The sequence below is a fragment of the Malurus melanocephalus genome, unplaced genomic scaffold (assembly GCF_030028575.1).
Source record: "Malurus melanocephalus ecotype Western Australia unplaced genomic scaffold, MMel_1.1 scaffold_59, whole genome shotgun sequence".
Lineage (NCBI taxonomy): Eukaryota > Metazoa > Chordata > Aves > Passeriformes > Maluridae > Malurus > Malurus melanocephalus.
This window is the reverse complement of record NW_026623291.1, coordinates 1089211-1105162: the sequence shown is the minus strand read 5'-3', so window position 1 is coordinate 1105162 and position 15952 is coordinate 1089211. Positions and strand designations below refer to the sequence as shown.

Here is a 15952-nt window from a genome sequence, read left to right as displayed (position 1 = left end):
TGGTGATTGCTCATCTCTCTGATTTGTCAAGGTCTCTCAGCACAGCCTCTCTGCCCACAATGGAGTTGACAGCACCTCCCAATTTAGTGTTCTCAGCTCTAAATATTCGTATATTACTTATGATTGCTTTGAGTCCTGTGCCCAAGTCGTTAATGAAGATGTTGAAGAGAATTGRGCCTSGGACARARCCCTATGGAACKCCACTAATGACTGGACACCAACCTGATGTCACTCCATTCACTCTAACTCTTTGTGCCCAACCTGTGARCCAGTTKCTCCCCCATTGTGTRAGAAGGTTATTCAGCTGCAAGCTAGACACTTTGTCAGATACTATCAAAAACTATGCTGAAGCCCAAAAATAYTACATCTACTGGCTTTCCTCCATCAGCTAGGTGGGTTACCCTGTTATAGAAGGAAACTGTGTTTGATAAGCAGAACTTTACTCTCATGAAGCCATGCTGGCTGTGATCAGTGACTGTGTTCTCCTGTAAGTGTTTTTCAATACCTCCCAGAATTATCTTTTCTGTCATTTTACTAGGCACTGAAGTGAGACTGACAGGCTGGTAGTTTCCAGGGTTCTCCTTCTTGCCCTTCTTTGAAATCAGGACAACATTCCCCAGCTTCCAGTCATGTGGGACCTCTTCAGATTCCCAAGAATCCTCTTCAGATTCCCAAGAATCTCAAAAAATCACTGAGAGAGGCTTTGTGATGACATCAGCCAGTCCTTGAGATTTCTCAAATTAATCCCATAAGGCCCCATAGATTTGTAGGGATCTGGGTGTAATAACAAATGTAATGACAAAACTATTTCATCTGTGGCCATCACCCGCAGGTCCTTGCAGCATCCAGCTATGAGGTGTTGTGCAACAGAGCCAATAAATCACACTTATGCTGTTTGGGAGCCGAGTCTGTGCCTGTTCCAGCCGCAGCCACCCCTCCCTGCCCAGGGAGCAGGGCATGGGGGGTCAGACTGGGCTTTGGGCAGTGCTCCTTGGTGGTTGTGTCTCACCGTGGTGCCCCAGGTGACAGGAGGTGGCAGCTCCGGAGCGTGGCAATCCCACTGTGCTGCAGCCCACTMTAAAGCAGGGGTGTTGTTTGTGTGGTTGCAGCAGCTGCTCTCAATTTCTCAAGGAAGAGGAACCCGCCCCCTCAGTGTGCGGGGGTCACTGCGGGGAGGATAACACTGCAGGGAGGTGGGGGAGCAAAGGCTTCAAGCAAGGGTGGGGGAGGGAAAACGGCCCGGAGAGTGAACGCCCTGGTCCGTGGGCGCTGCTCTGGAGTGGGCGAGTTCCTCAGCCCCATGGCAGCCAGATGAGCTCCAGCCCCAGCAGTTCCCAGCCTGTTGTTGGGACAGAGCAGGGAAYGTCAGAGATCTCGCTCCATTGCTGTGGTTTGGTCACTGTCCATGTTTTCCCCGTTTAGCAATTCCTTTATTAACACTTTGGTGTTGATGGAGTTGGCCGTGGCTGCGGGCTGGGGATTTCCTTTGAATAAGGGTTTTGTAACATGATCTGATACTATCGAGTCTCTGACTAAATATAGCATCATGTTTCTTTAAAACACYTTTGTCTAAGCTTGGAGCTGTTTGTTTCCCCTTTAGCCACGCTACAGGAAAAGGCTTGGAAGGCTCTGCCARCCCCTTTACCATTTTTCTGGCACTTGTGGGCACCCCTCTGATATTTTGAGACCTCTGCCCCCCAGAGCGTTCCTCTGCACAGCTCCCAGCCTGCCTACCCTCTAGGCTGGCACAGGCACTGCTGGATGAGCCAGCGTATGAAGGGTTTGGCTGAGGGCACGGAGCTGAGGGCACGGAGCTCCAAGTTAGGATGGCTGGGCCCTGYGCTAGGTCACTGTGACTGGCTCTGTGGCCACGGACACGTGCCCAAGCAACGGCTGCTGCCAGTGCTGCTCACTGGGTGCTCCAGCATCTGACTCGTCCCCCTTCAAGCCGAACACACAGGAAATAACTCATCGTTCTCAGGGTAAACATCTTTCCCAACAGTGAAACTGCCTGGCYGGGATGAGCGTCTGGCTGTAATTTACCTCCACGTGAGTGCTGTGCTGTGCAGTGCCCTCCCACGCTCCGCCCCAGTRCCCGCTCTGATCCACCCAGACAATCCCAGCGTAATTCCAGGGCCGGGAACAGGTCCTGACCCTCGCAGGGCTGTGGCCTGTKCTCCCTTCCTCACTAGTGTGGGAACTGCTCCCATGAGGGGTTGCTAAAGCACAGGGGACCCCAGCCCCCAAAGCCTCCTTTGACAGACTCTTGTCTGGAAGCAYTTTATTGCTGTCTCTGACCAATATCACCCCCTCTGCCCACGCTTTGGACATGCCACACTATCAATGTGGGGAAAATCCCAACCCCACTTGGCCCTGCTCTCAGGTTAGCCCTTCAGCAGCAGGTGCTGGGCTGAGGGGGCAGGGAGGGGCATGGAGCGTGCTGGGCAGCCGTCGCTGGGGGCTGTTGATGTGGGGTGCAGCCCAGCAGCACMCTCAATACCTCACTCATGTTGGCAGAAGCTCTTGAGCAGCGGGGGCAGGTCCAGGACATCGATGGCCAGGCGRTGCACAATGTGTTTCTGGATAACCAGCCGGCACAGCGTCTGCAGGGAAGGAACTGGAAGAGAACAGAGAGAGTAGCTGAGCTGGGCAAGTCGACAGTGAGGCTGAACACAGAGGGGTAGAGGAACTGGAGAGCTCCTTGGAGGCACTCTAGTTAAAGGCAGAGGTTTGTTTGTTCAGTGAGTTTGTTCTGTGGCATCGTCCTGCCCTGGGCTCAAACTGGCTGTGCGGGGGCTGGTGCCAGGTTGCTCTAGCAGGGCTGGAAGCGCAAGGGCCCCGGCAGCAAAGCTCTCCCCGTTATCAGGAAGAAGGTTGGGAGACAGTTACRTGCCCAAGCTGTGCATGATTGTGGCTGATTTACATGTCTTTGGTGGCTGTCAAGCAGCTCTCCAGGGTTTCATATGCTCATGCTGTGCTTTGTTTCCATCCCACTCCCTTGGTCTGCTTGCACTGGCCCCAGCACCAGGCTGCCAGGTGGGYGCCTGCAGGCTGGGGCTGCACTGCCTGCAGACAGTGCCCATTGTGCCTTTGGAGCAGACCACCATCAGAACTGTCCCCTTGGGCACCTTCACAGAATCTGCCTGGTTCCTGCTCCTGTGACACAAACCTCTTAAGACTCCACTTCCCAGAGCCCCAGATAGCTCAGCCATGTGGATACTGTCCGCTGCAGTCAGTACGCTCCTCAGGTGTTAAACCAGGGAGAATACCAGGTTCCAAGCTTGGGAACCAAGCTGCTTGGTTCCAAGCAGCAACTTGGGTTCCAAGCTGCTCTTGACACCAGCATGTGAAGCAGTATCTCCCAGTACTGGGGGCAACCATTATTCTGTCTGTAGCCCTTCTGGCTCTGTCTCACCTGATCCATCTCCTGATTTTTCCAGCGTGGTATTAATTAGCACTTAYTAGCCTGGTCCCTCCCAGCAAGCCAAGTGACGCAGGATAATGCCTGGGCTCTGATGGCATCACAGGGTGTCTGCCCAGGGGACACCGTGTCTRGGGCATGTGGCAGGTGTGTGGGCACAGCATGGTGTGCTGTGGTGGGCGTAGGGGGTGTTTTGATGCCAGGACAGGATGTTCGTTGGCTCTGGCTGCCACGTGCTTAGGCAAGGCTGGGCACAGCGAGGACTCACAACCATGAGGCAGCCCCAGACACCCACCCCCATCACTCTACTTGGGAGGGCTGGTCAAGGGGACTCTGTGCATGACTGCTGCTGCTGCTGCTGGGCGTCACTACCCTGGCCCCAGCAAAGCCCCCATGGCAGAGCTTTCAGCAGACACTGCCCATYAGTGAAACTGCAGATCTCACCTGTGCTCCACAAGGACCAGAGATTTTCCTGTGCCCTCTTACCCCGTGTCCCTCTGCCCAGTGGCACACTCCAACATTCCCACTGTTGGGGACTATAGGATGATCCCACCAGAGCTCCCCCACTCCTGGCCCACACAGCAGGGAGGGGCACAGGTACCTACAGCCATAATCCACCGGGATGACCCGGACACTCTTGGTGGAGGCAAAGACGTCAATGACAGCATAGAGCGGGTGGGTGACGGGCAGGCCCCTTGCGCTCGGCCCCATGTCCTCGCCGTTGATGACGATGTGCATGTCAGCGGTGCCATCGGGCTGCGGGGTGTACAGCACGCCGATGCGGCTGCGCCGGGCGGTCGCGGGCAGCACGTTCATCTTGTACAGGTCGTCCAGGATGTGGCTGTAGCGTCCAGGCCGGCTGCGCCCCACCAGCGTGTCACGGGGGATCCGTACCCGCTCGATCAGCAGGAAGGGCTCCCAGGGGCGCCGCCGTGCCTGCACGTCCTCCCCCTCCACCACCACACGGTTGTGGTTCCGGGTGATAGCAAACACCCAGGTGTCCCCCAGGTTGACCAGGTCCGGCAGCGAGTACTCAGGCACTACCTCCAGGCTCTGGGGGTCATGGGCAGTCAGGCCCACACGCAGGTGCCCGCACCAGCCCAGCTCCTTCTCCTCAATCTCCACCAGGAAGATCTGCCCGGGTGCCAGAGGCTCCTGGCTGAAGCAGAGCCCGTTGGCGAAGCTCTCCACCCGTGTGGCTTGTGTCCGTGAGGCATCTAGGCGGATGTTGGTGCCATGGATGTGGTGGAAGCGTGCAGCAAGCCGGCACCGGGCAGCCATAGCTGCCGGAGCTATTTTTAACTGTCCCTGTCACAGCTGCTGTGAGGTGGTGACAGCCCCGCTGGGAGGGACAGCCAGAGGGCTCAGGGGGGGTCCTACTGCCACGGGGGAGGTTGGGGAGGCCTTATGGCTGCTGGGCATAACCGGSCCTAAACCAGACCCACAGACACTTCACACTGGACTGCCCAGCCCTACTACCTGGGCCGGGTTGCCTGGCTGTGCCCATGCTGTCCGGCAGTGCCTAGCAGTGCCTGGTGAAGCCTGGCTTTACCCAGCAGTGCTGGGTAGCACYCAGCTGTGTCCGGTGGTGTCTGGCAGTGCCCGGCGGTACTCAGCAGTACCGGCTACACCCACAAGTGCCCGGTGCCCAGCTGTAGCCAGTGGTGTCCGGTAGTGCCCACCGGCGCACTGCGCCCCCCGCCAGCTGCCCCCGGTGCTCCGCCGATGTCCCTTCCCTTGTCCTGGTTCTGGTCCCGGTTCCGGACCCGGTCCCGGTCCGGGGCTGCTCCACGTGCGCGGGCGGGGCCGGGGCGGGGCCAGCCGCCCCCCGGGCTCTGATTGGCCGCGGTCGGGCCCCGCCCCGCTCACGTGAGCGCTTCAGGTCATATGGGCGCGTGTCATGTGCCCGCCGTGATCGCCGCCTGCGAGCGCCGCGCCGGGAGCGGCCGCGGTCAGCGGGACCGGGGGGGCAGCGGGACCGGGGGGGCACCGGGACGGGAGCGGGAGGGGACGGGATGGAGGGATCGGGACCGGCGCCAGTGCCAGGGGAGCCAACTGGGCCGGGCCGGGGGTCAGCTCTGCGCGGGGGTCCGGGCCGGGGCAGGCGGGCCGGGGCGCTCGCGGGACGCTGCCGCGGCCGTTCCTGGCCCACAGTGCCYTGACCGTCCCTTCCGTCCACCGCAGATGGGGCCGCTGTTCCTGTCGTCGCTGCTGCTGCTGCTGGGGTTGGCCCGGGCCGCCCCCCCGGACCATGAGGTGACGTACCTGCCCGGGCTGTCCAAGCAGCCCTCCTTCCGCCACTTCTCGGGCTACCTCTGCGCCGGGCCGGGCAAATACCTGCATTACTGGTACGTGGGACTGCGCCCGGTGCTGGGAGGATTCGCTGGCACCGGGCACTCACGGCTGTATRTCCACAGGTTCGTGGAGGCCCAGAGCAATCCCCAGGGCAGCCCCCTGGTTCTGTGGCTGAACGGGGGCCCCGGCTGCAGCTCCATGGAGGGCTTCCTCAAGGAGCATGGTCCATTCCTGGTTAGTAGTCACTGCTATCCCGTGGCTCAAGGAGCCAGGGGAGGACCGGCTGCGTGGCACGTGTCATCCTGCTGTGTCCTGCCTAGCTTTGCCGATCAGTCACCACCTTCTTCCTCAGATCCAACCCGATGGGGTCACACTGAAGTACAATGAGTAYGCGTGGAACAAGGTACAGACACAGGCGCTGCTTTTCTTTGTGGCTGCAAGATGGGGTGGCCCTGAGCCACTTCCTCCTGACCCTTCCATTACTCCCCTCCCACCCAACACACCCTCCTCTCAAGTCTGCTGTTGAGCAGCAAAGGAATGTGGCCACCCCAGCACAGCCCTGGGGCGGGCCAGACTCCTGTRGGTGCTGCCATGGGCAAGGCAAGCRGCCCTTGGCCTCACTGAGCCAGAGGAGGGTCTTCCCTGATCACCGGCTCCTCTGCTGTCCTCACAGATTGCCAACATCCTGTACCTGGAATCTCCTGCTGGTGTTGGCTTCTCATACTCTGATGACAAGAAGTACGGCACAAATGACACGGAGGCGAGTGACTGGGGTCCAGGGAGAGTCCTGCTCCCCTGCCTGCCCCCTCCTGGGCGTGGGGTACAGCCTTACCACCTGACGGTTCCACCTCCTCCCTGCAGGTTGCTCACAACAACTACTTGGCACTGAAGGACTTCCTGCGGCTCTTCCCCGAGTACTCCAAGAACGATCTCTTCCTCACAGGGGAGAGTTATGGAGGGATCTACATTCCCACGCTGGCAGAGTGGGTGATGCAGGACCCCAGCCTTAACCTGAAGGTGGGCAGCTTGTCTCTGCCGTGCAGGGGAGCAGAGGTCTTGACACAGCCTCACTGGGRCCCTCAAGCAGTGCCAGGGTGGGGACTGGCCGGGATGTAGGGCATGCCTGGCCCTGCAGCCTTTCATCTCTTCCTGGGGTKCTGGCAGCAGCTGCTGGTGGACGTGTCTGTCCCTGCTGCCGGGGGAGTGTCCTCAGGCACCCTCGACCCTCCCTGTTCCCTCCGCAGAGTAAACAGTTTCACATCTGCTTCCTGCCTGCGGCTGCTGTGCTGTGACTGCCCTGCGGGGAGCTGGAACACAACAGGGTTGTTTTCTTCTTGCCTTGCAGGGAATCGCTGTGGGAAACGGCCTCTCATCTTACGAGATCAATGACAACTCCCTGGTTTACTTTGCCTATTACCACGGGCTGCTGGGGACTGAGTAAGAACAGGGGGAATGCTGGATGCACCGTCCCTGCGCAAGCAGGACGGCTGCATGGCTGGGGCTGTCTTGTTCAGTGGGGTTGKGACAAAGGTAGTACCTAGCCTGCCCTGGGCTGGCATCTGGGCTGTGGAGGTGGCCCCTTGTCTCAGGCAGCTCCCATGGATGCATTTCTTTGTGGGGTATRGAGGGCACAGGGCCAAGCCTTGTGCCCTGTCACTGGGCAGAGAGCTGCAGGGCAGCTATCATGTCTGTGTTGGCACCTGATCCAAATCTCTGTCCACAGGCTGTGGAAGGACCTGCAGGCCTTTTGCTGCTCCCAGGGCAAGTGCAACTTCCATGACAACTCCAACCTGAACTGCACGCTYAAGGTGAGGGTAGCTAGAGCCCCTGCATGTGTGCTGAGCAGCACTCGCCTGGCTCYGGGTGGACCCACAGTTCCATGAGGGTCCTGCTGAGTCCCACACCTTTCTTGCGGCTCCTTGCAGATGGGGGAAATGATTCAGATTGTAGAAGAATCTGGCCTCAATATCTACAATCTCTATGCCCCGTGTGATGGAGGTGTCCCTGGGAGCATGAGGTGAGAGTGGCCCTGAGGAAAASGGATCAACAGGCACCAGCTCACTTTGGTCACACTTGCACAGARTGACACGGGGGGCTGGGCAGGGGGCCCCTCTGGGACAGATGGATGGTGTCTGGCTGCTGCCRAGGACTCCCCCATGGAGGGCCCTGAACCCTTATTCCCCAGGGTTTTTAGTCTGTCCTCATACTCGTTCTGGCTGCAGGTATGAGGGTGATTACCTCATCACACATGACCTGGGYAACTCCTTCATCCGGATGCCACTGAGGTTCTCCTGGCGGCAGGTGAGCTGAGGTGCCCATGCTGCTGAGCTGTSAGCAACCTCTGTCTGGCCAGTCGTGCTGCTGTGGGCAGGAGRGGAGAAAGCAGCTGCTCCATGGGGCAGATGCTGCTATGACAGTGACTCTCCCAACTCACCCAGAACCTGTTCCGGATGCCAGTAGCCCGAAAGAAGGTCCGGATGGACCCGCCCTGCACCAACTCCACAGCCCCCAGCATGTATCTGAACTCCCCGGAGGTGCGGAAGGCTCTGCACATCTCTCCCGAAGCCTCGGAGTGGCAGGTGTGCAGGTGAGCAAGGTGTGGGTGGGCAGGGACTGCTCTGAGCAGGAGCAGACATGACACCAGTGCTCCCTCCACAGCTTTGACGTGAACCGCAGCTACAAGCGCCTGTACATGCAGATGAACGAGCAGTACCTCAAGCTGCTCGGAACCACGGTGCGTGCAGGGAAGCCCACAGTCCCTGGGAGTGTCTCTGCCAGCCCAGGCTCGTASCGGGCTGGGGCTGCTTCCCTGCCAACGGCTCACTCTCTGCTCCACAGAAATACCGGATCCTAGTGTACAATGGGGACGTTGACATGGCTTGCAACTTTCTCGGGGATGAGTGGTTTGTGGATTCCTTGTGCCAGAAGGTAAATGGGCAGGGCCCAGGCCAGACTGGTCACTGGCTCCAGGCTGTGTGCTGTGACTGGCCGTGACAGGAGTGTGGGCAGGGCCAGCCCCAGGCRCTGAAGGCACTGCTGCTACTCCCAGGTGCAGGTGGCTCGCCGGCCCTGGCTCTACACTGAAAACGGTGAGAACCAGATTGGTGGCTTCGTGAAGGAATTCACCAACATCGCTTTCCTTACTGTCAAGGTAGGGCTGAGGGCTCTGGGGGCCAGGCCTGGGGCTGTTGTGGGGTGTGTTGGTGGGGTGGTGCCGGCTGGCCTGCAACAGCACCACAGCCACACTGACCACCRCTGCCCCTTTCCTACAGGGAGCTGGCCACATGGTGCCCACAGACCGGCCGCTCGCTGCCTTCACCATGTTCTGCCGCTTCATTAAGAACCAGCCTTACTAAGATCTGCAGAGGCAGTGCCCAGCGCTCTGGCCGCCCTCATCACCCCACCTGCCCTCACCGCCGGCACCTTGCACAGCCCATCCTCGCTGCTGCTCGGCTACACCATGGACCTGTCACGCCTGCAGCCTTCCCCCCGTCAGGACGGGGCTGCCTGCCATGGGTGGAGGGTGGCATGGGCTGGGAGACCGAGTCCTGGGGACTCTGTCCTTGCTGGGAGAGGTGTTGTGCGCCTGCTGCAGCCGCCTCCCTTGTGGCTTCCTCTCTTGCCTCCTATCTGTCTGCAGTGGCAGCTGCTTCCCTCCTAGGCAGGGAGCAATCCCCAGCTCTTCTGCTCGGCCCTACATGCACACAGCGTGGGCAGGCTTTGAGGAGCAGCAGCAGGTGGGCCTTGCTCACCTCTACCTTGTTCCTACCACCTCTGCTGCCATTGAAGGAGACTTAGCACCACTACCACAACAATCGCACTGCCCGGGCACTCAGTGCTTCAGGAACTCGCAATAAACTCTGACCAAGGTGGTTCTGCTCCTCCTCGCACCTCTGTGCCAGCCCCTGCTTCGCTTTCCTTTGGTCCCTGAGAAGCACCAGTGAGTGCCGACACCCTATGCCAAGGAGCCCTGGGCCCTGTGAGCTATGCCCCCTCTGCAGGGRTCCCTTGCATCCTGGAAACGAGTGRYCCACCTAAGCAGCAGCAGTACAGTCACTCTGAGCCTTCTGGCACTGCACTAAGCTGCATCTGTTCCCAAGGACCAGAGCTGGGCAGCAGCATCAGCTGCCTTCTTTTGCATCTCCCACCCTGTACCACAGTATGGACATGTCCTCCAAGCAACGAGGCCATGTGGTAGGAGTCAGGTGGTTTATTAGTGTAATGAGCAGGGGTGCAGCAGGGGTTCCCAGAGCACCCTCTCCACCTTGCTGCGCCCCACCAGGGTGTGGACACCCTGATAATGTGCTGGTGGTACCAGGGAAGCTGCTTCCTACCTACAGTCTATGGGTCCAGCCCAGGATCTGCCCTCAGTCCAGGGAGAAGAGCTAGAATGAGCCAGGCTCCAGGCTGGGCTCTGCGGGCTGGGAGCTGGGRTAGGCAGCAACAGTGGGCACTGGGCGGTATTTCTCAATCACCTCCCGCAGCCCCTTGGAGAAGTGAAGATCAGCTCCCACCGTGAGGAATCCCTGCAGAGGAGAGGGTTAATGTGAGGCTAGGGGTGAAAATGCCCTTCCCAGCAGGACATGGAGGCACAGCCTGTCCCATCCCACCACTTACTGCATGGTTGGTGACCACCTCCCTGGTGAAGTCCATGCCTTCGGGCAGTGGGATCTGCACCCCCTTCTTTGTCCTCTCTGTAGAGAGAGAGAGCTGGGATGAGGCTCAGCCCTACTGTGCCCCTGCACATGCTCTCAGTTGTGTGGTAGTGGCAGTGCTTACCATTAATAATGGGCATAATGGTCAGCTGCAGCAGTGTCTTCAGTGGGGTCTGCAGCGAGAACAGCTGTGGGAGAGGAGCTGCGGTCAATGTAGTGACAGAGCTGCCAGCCAGGGCAGGGAGRGCTGGAAGTGGGGATATTGAATGGACAGCTCCTCCCCAGCCCATCCCACACTGTGGCTGGCTGTAAGGGATCCCAGAACTGAATACCAGTTCACCATGCTCTCACCGCCAGTGACTCCAGCGCTGACTGCTTGGARTAGATGCGGAACCTGGACAGAAGGAAGCAGTTGTGAGTAGGGTGTGGAGGGGACTCTCCCCATGCCCCCGTGGGACCCCAGTCATACCGTCGTAGGTCCAGCTGCACACGCAGTGCCTTCCCTTGCAGAAACACCTTAGCACTCAGCTTGGTYTCCTGGGAAGGGAGAGGGCTGACTTACAACAGACAGAGGGACAACCAAGCCACTGTCTCCTATTGGCCCAGTGCYCCTCTTCTCAATGACACCAGTGCTTTGCAATACAGGATGGGGGACACTGCTCCCATATGCACTGGGGTGACAACCTAGGGAGCCCCAGCCTGCCCTCACCATGGCCATGCTGGAGAGCTGGACTGGTGGGCGGTCTGGAGGCACCAGTGAGATGTTCAAGAAGGCAGAGACAGAAACTGAGGTCCCGGAGGGTTTGATGGTGCAGCGGGGAGGAGCAGAGACCTGCAGCGTGAGCCGCAGCGGAGCATCCACGGAGGGACTCTGGGGAAGACAGCTGAGCTGAAGGCAGGGAGCAGGGCAGGGCCATGCTCTGCCCCRGGGCCCTGCTGTGCCTCCCACCCTGTCTGGGGGATCCTCACCAGCATGAAGATGGTCCCAAAGAATGTGGCTCTCAGCAAAACCTCCAGGTCCTTGGGCACCTGTGGAGAGCACAAACCACTAGAGGGGGAGCAAGCCACTGCTGCAGGTCCCAGCAAAGCTGCTCCATGTATGGCACCTCTTCTGCTCTGTGACACARTCCAGCCCTCCCTCCTGCCTGCACACAGTCCAGATGTCTGGTGCTCCTTACCTTCTCCCCCTGGAGCTCCATTGTCAGCACTCCTGCCTGGAAGTATGAGTGCATGGCTGAGTCGAAGAAGTACTCAGAGAAGGCAACGTAAACCATGCGTTCAGTCTCCTTGATCACTGGCTCCACCGCATGGTTCTCCAGCTCCTGGTCCTCTCTCACCCGTGGGAAGAACATGCCCTGGACCGAGAGCAGGAGAGGTTCCCACAACCACATAGCAGCCCACCCCACCTGCTCTATTGAGCCCAATATGCCTCCTGGCACAGCCTTCCCCATAGGGATGGGGAAGACTAGCAAGGCAGGACCCAGTGTTCACCTTGAAGTCGAGGTCAAGGGTGTCCGTGGAGACAGATGGATCCCGCAGAAGAGAGTAGTCAATCCCGACGTGCTCATCCACGTAGCTCCTCACTGCCAGGGAAGATGTGCTGGTGTGACCAAACCTGGAGCTGCCTGGCAGCATGATACCCCGCCCTGTCTGCCCCACAGTGAATGGGATCCAGTCCCTTTCCCAGGGACACACACACACACACACACACACACACACACCAGGCACTGTGTCCAGCAAAGAGTTCAGCAGCACCAGACTGGCATGCTCCAGGGATGGACAGATCTGCAAGGCAAGGAATCAGGCTGAGGGGAATCACTCCCAGGACTTGATGAGGACCTGCTGAGGCTGAACAAGGCGCCGCCTCCCAGGTCCATTGCCTGYCTCCACTCAGCTATACCTGCTGGCTGAGGAGGAAGCGCATCCCTGTGACAATGAAGGTGCTCAGGAACTCGTAGACCTTCCTGGAGGACACAAGAATGGCTCTGCACTGCCTGCTCTYCCTGTGGCTCCTTGCCCATTGCAGCACAAAGCTGGGCTGAGGAAGCACTGAGGGTATGGAAAGGGGGTCAGGGAGCCAGACACAGGGGTCAGGTGTACCTGAGTGTGCCAGAGAAGCCGGCGTGCATTCTCGCTATGGAGGCATTGCAGTTCATACTGGAGATCTTGAGGCGTCCAGCCTCATCCTTGGCCAGCTGCAGCACGGTGTAGATCTGGACKCCATCCGCAGAGGCATTGATGGACCCAATGTCATAGCTGGAAGCCAGGAAAGCAGATGAGAGGAGCACACAGCTCCTGCCAGCTGCAGGACAGCAAGGCAGCTGTGGCAGYCAGCAGGCTCAGCAGTGGGGTGGGTTAGCACTCAGGGCAGCACGAGGGGGAGGCAGCTCACAAGAACCAGTAGAGCAGCTGCCTGCGGAAGCGCAGGCTAATGGAAGCGTTGTTGATATTGAAGGCCAGGTGCTGCTGGGGCTGGAAGTTCAGGTCCGAAAAGGCCATCTGCAGGTCTGTCACCTTGACCCTGCAGGGACGGGACAGGGATGGTTAGATGGACAGATGGACATGCGAAGCCGTGGGCAGCAGGCAGCACTCACTGGCTGATGTTGTACTGGAATTGCCCCTCCTTCCCATGCAGGTCCGACACCGTGATGTTCTGCAATTCTTGCTCCACGAAGCGCAGCCCCTCCTGCTTCACTGCAGGGAAAAATGAGGCTGGGCTGGGACAGCCGGGACGTGCTGCCCTCCTGGCAGTATCGCCCCTGACAGCCCCCACTTTTCCACGGCAGCCCCATCGGGGGGCAGTGCCGGCAGAACCCTACACAAGCACAGACCCCAGGAGAGTGTCCCATCTCCCCCTTTACTAGACCATGAGATCCTGACCGGCCCCTTACCCAGGTCCAGCCCCTTGGAAGTAATYCGGATCTTACAGCCAGGAGGGCTGTGTGAGGCTGTGACCAGCGAGGGCAGGAGGAGGAGAAGGAGACAACTGCCGGCAGCCATCTCGAACCTGGAGGCAGAGAGCAGGGTCAGCACGGACTGGCCTGAGGGCGTGCACGGATGTCAGCACGGACTGGCCCAGAGGGCACACGGGGGACTCCCGGTTACCCTGGAAGGGAAGCAGCTGCTGTCCAACCCGCCCGGGGCAAGGGATAGCTCCAAGGAACACCCCACTGTCGTTCCTGAACCCCCCCGGTGCTGCCCAGGTCTCCTTTGCCCAAATCTTCTGTCCCAGCAGCCCACGAGGGGCACGGTCCTACCCCAGGGTGCTGTGCACAAGCCCCAGTACTGGCCCTGTGGAGCCCGAGGGTCCCACATCCTCTGGGAACACCCACTCCAGCATTCCCCCCGCCCTGAACACACCCCGGTCCCCAAACCGCAGCGACAGGCGCCAGCACCGTGCGTGCTGCTGCAACGGGGAGCACCAGCACTTGGCAGAGCAGCGAGCCCTCGCYCTTGGGGCCGTCCCACAACCCTCACCGCCCCCCCGAGGTGTGCCGCCTTGCCCCCAGGCTGGTCTGAGACAGGAGCCGGAGCCTGTCCATCCCGCAAACTCGCTGCGAGACTGCGTGATGGGACGGGGCTCCCGCACAGCTTCCCCCAGTTCTCTGAAGGGAGAGGATGGGGGATCCCCTCCCCGGGGCCCGGCACCACTGTCCTGCCCAGAGACTGAGGGGTTCCCCCGCACAATTCCGGCTCCGTTCGGGTACTTACTGCGAGGCTTGTCCTCGGYTCCCGGTGTGGGGAAGCTGAATCACGTGAAGGCAGGAGGGAGGGAGAACACCACCAGCTCCAAGATTTTCTTTTGAGCTGGCTGAGGTTTCCCTGCCTTTATATATCCCCCAGCTGCCACTCCTTGTGGGCCCACAGCTGGGAGGAGACAGGGGGACGGACAGATTGGGAGGATGCAGGTCTGTGTCCCGCCGAGCCCGGCTGGCTGCCAGCACCGGCACAGACAGCGGTTCTCTTGGCTACCCCAGCTCCTGGCTGGACATGAAGCCCTCTTCCCCCCGAAAACACCGCTCCCTGCATCCTGCACACACAGCCACGGCCGTGGATCTCTCTGACCCATCCCGTGCAAGGGGTACACGTGCAAACGACGTTCAGGACARCCTGGGGTGTTGGGGACCCACCAGTCTGTTATGAACCCTCTGCCAGTGCCGAGCTACCAGCTCCAGTGCGGGCTTCCTGGCGGGTGCTGCTGGGGGCTGGTTCTTGCCCATCTGTAACATGAACCTCAGCAAAGAAGCTGCTGAGTCTGTGGACCCTCAGAGCTGCCCCCACAGCCTCTGCCCCAACCCCAAGCCAGGCTCCACAGGACGTGCCTCTCACTGGCCTTGCCCCGTGTGCTACCGGCAGCCTGGCTGGCACCGGGGTCACAGCATCGAGAGAGGCACTGCCAGAGTGTCCCCAGCAGCACCCACACCACCGTCCTGCTCCCATTATGGGAAAGATGGCCAACTCCTCAGCACGGGKCTCCCTCCCGAGAATCCTGCCTGGCCGAGCCGTGCCCCCTGCCCTCACCACCCCCTTGCTCCAAGGATGGAGTTTCACTGTCCCTCCACACAGTTCCCCCTGCCCTCAGGGGTCGGTCTGAGCCGGCCCTTTGTGGCCCGGGCCGTTATCGGTGCTCTGGGCAGTGGAACCGGGCTGCTGGAAGCCCAAAACGGGAGCTTCAGTGCTTACACAGCACTTAYCCCTCCAGAACTGCTGCGCCAGCGTTAACTCATTAAACTGACCCCAGTGCTCCCGGAGCAGAGGGCAGGACTCCGGGAGTTGGAAAACCCCTTGGAAAGCTTGGCAGCAGGGATATCCCAGAAGAAAAAGGCAGGAGAGGCTCCGCGGCTTCCCCGTCCCGCCTTCACTGGGGGCCGTGGGCCAGCACCGGCCATCGGCTGCCCAGGGAGGTGGGGCCGAGAGAGGASGGGAATTCTACGGGGTAGATGTGCCAGGAGCTCCGCCGGCTACGAGTGGCTCCTGCGGCTCCAGGGACCCCCGCAGTAACAGCCGTGTCCCCCTTGCCCGTYCCGTGTCATTCTCCAGCACACGCTGCGCAGCAGCAGCCACGGGAAGCGGGGCAAAGGGGTGACCCCAGTGATCACCGGGCTGCGCCCAGCGCTGCACCGYCTGCCTCACCGCCAGCGCCCGCTGCCTGGTGCTGGGAACCGCGGGCCAGGGAACGGCCACGACAACAGCGAGTCAGCGCTGCGCCCGAGGGAYCGCCGGGACAGGCAGCGGCTGCCAGGACAGCAGGAGCGACCGCTGTGCCCGGCGGGCGGCGGAAGCCCCGCGCCCGCACATCAATGCAGCCCCCCCGGCACGGCCGCCGCCCCGCCCCGGCGCCGCCACTCTTCAAAGGCCCTTTGGTGGCGACCGCTACGGCCGCGCCCTGCCAGTGCCGGGAACCGCCCGCGGCGAGCAGGAGGGCGGAGCGGGCCAGCCCTGAGGGGCTCCGCCACAGCGCGGGCGGGACCGCGACCATTCCGCCACAGCGCGGGGCGGTGCCCACCACAAAGACGGCACTGGGCGGGCGGGGCGGCCGCGCAGCCTCTGCGCATGCGCTGTGCAACTCCCCTGAGCGCGG

The 15952-nt window shown here is 60.6% G+C and overlaps 3 protein-coding genes across 3 annotated transcripts; 1 reads left to right on the top strand and 2 right to left on the bottom strand.

Moving 5' to 3' along the window:
- Nucleotides 1-288: 288 nt before the first annotated feature.
- On the bottom strand, nt 289-5313 carry NEURL2 (neuralized E3 ubiquitin protein ligase 2). The gene is made up of 2 exons (XM_057365978.1): nt 4027-5313; nt 289-2617 (listed from the first exon to the last, which is right to left on the bottom strand). Exons 1-2 carry the CDS (start codon nt 4700-4702, stop codon nt 2502-2504), a joined length of 792 nt encoding a protein of 263 aa, XP_057221961.1. The 5' UTR covers nt 4703-5313; the 3' UTR covers nt 289-2501.
- On the top strand, nt 5291-9619 carry CTSA (cathepsin A). The gene is made up of 15 exons (XM_057365958.1): nt 5291-5372; nt 5606-5769; nt 5839-5950; nt 6069-6119; nt 6390-6476; nt 6578-6733; nt 7062-7153; nt 7440-7524; nt 7642-7733; nt 7939-8017; nt 8155-8303; nt 8375-8450; nt 8555-8644; nt 8766-8867; nt 8989-9619. The coding sequence occupies exons 2-15, from the start codon at nt 5606-5608 to the stop codon at nt 9070-9072; spliced, it is 1419 nt and encodes a 472-aa protein (XP_057221941.1). The 5' UTR covers nt 5291-5372; the 3' UTR covers nt 9073-9619.
- Nucleotides 9620-9913: 294 nt separating this feature from the next.
- Nucleotides 9914-14874, bottom strand: PLTP (phospholipid transfer protein). The gene is made up of 16 exons (XM_057365955.1): nt 14083-14874; nt 13263-13378; nt 12966-13065; nt 12764-12892; nt 12472-12627; nt 12272-12335; nt 12093-12156; nt 11863-11954; nt 11550-11726; nt 11341-11400; nt 11081-11242; nt 10841-10908; nt 10723-10765; nt 10496-10559; nt 10334-10410; nt 9914-10242 (listed from the first exon to the last, which is right to left on the bottom strand). Exons 2-16 carry the CDS (start codon nt 13369-13371, stop codon nt 10102-10104), a joined length of 1506 nt encoding a protein of 501 aa, XP_057221938.1. The 5' UTR covers nt 13372-13378; nt 14083-14874; the 3' UTR covers nt 9914-10101.
- Between the last annotated feature and the right edge of the window lie 1078 nt (nt 14875-15952).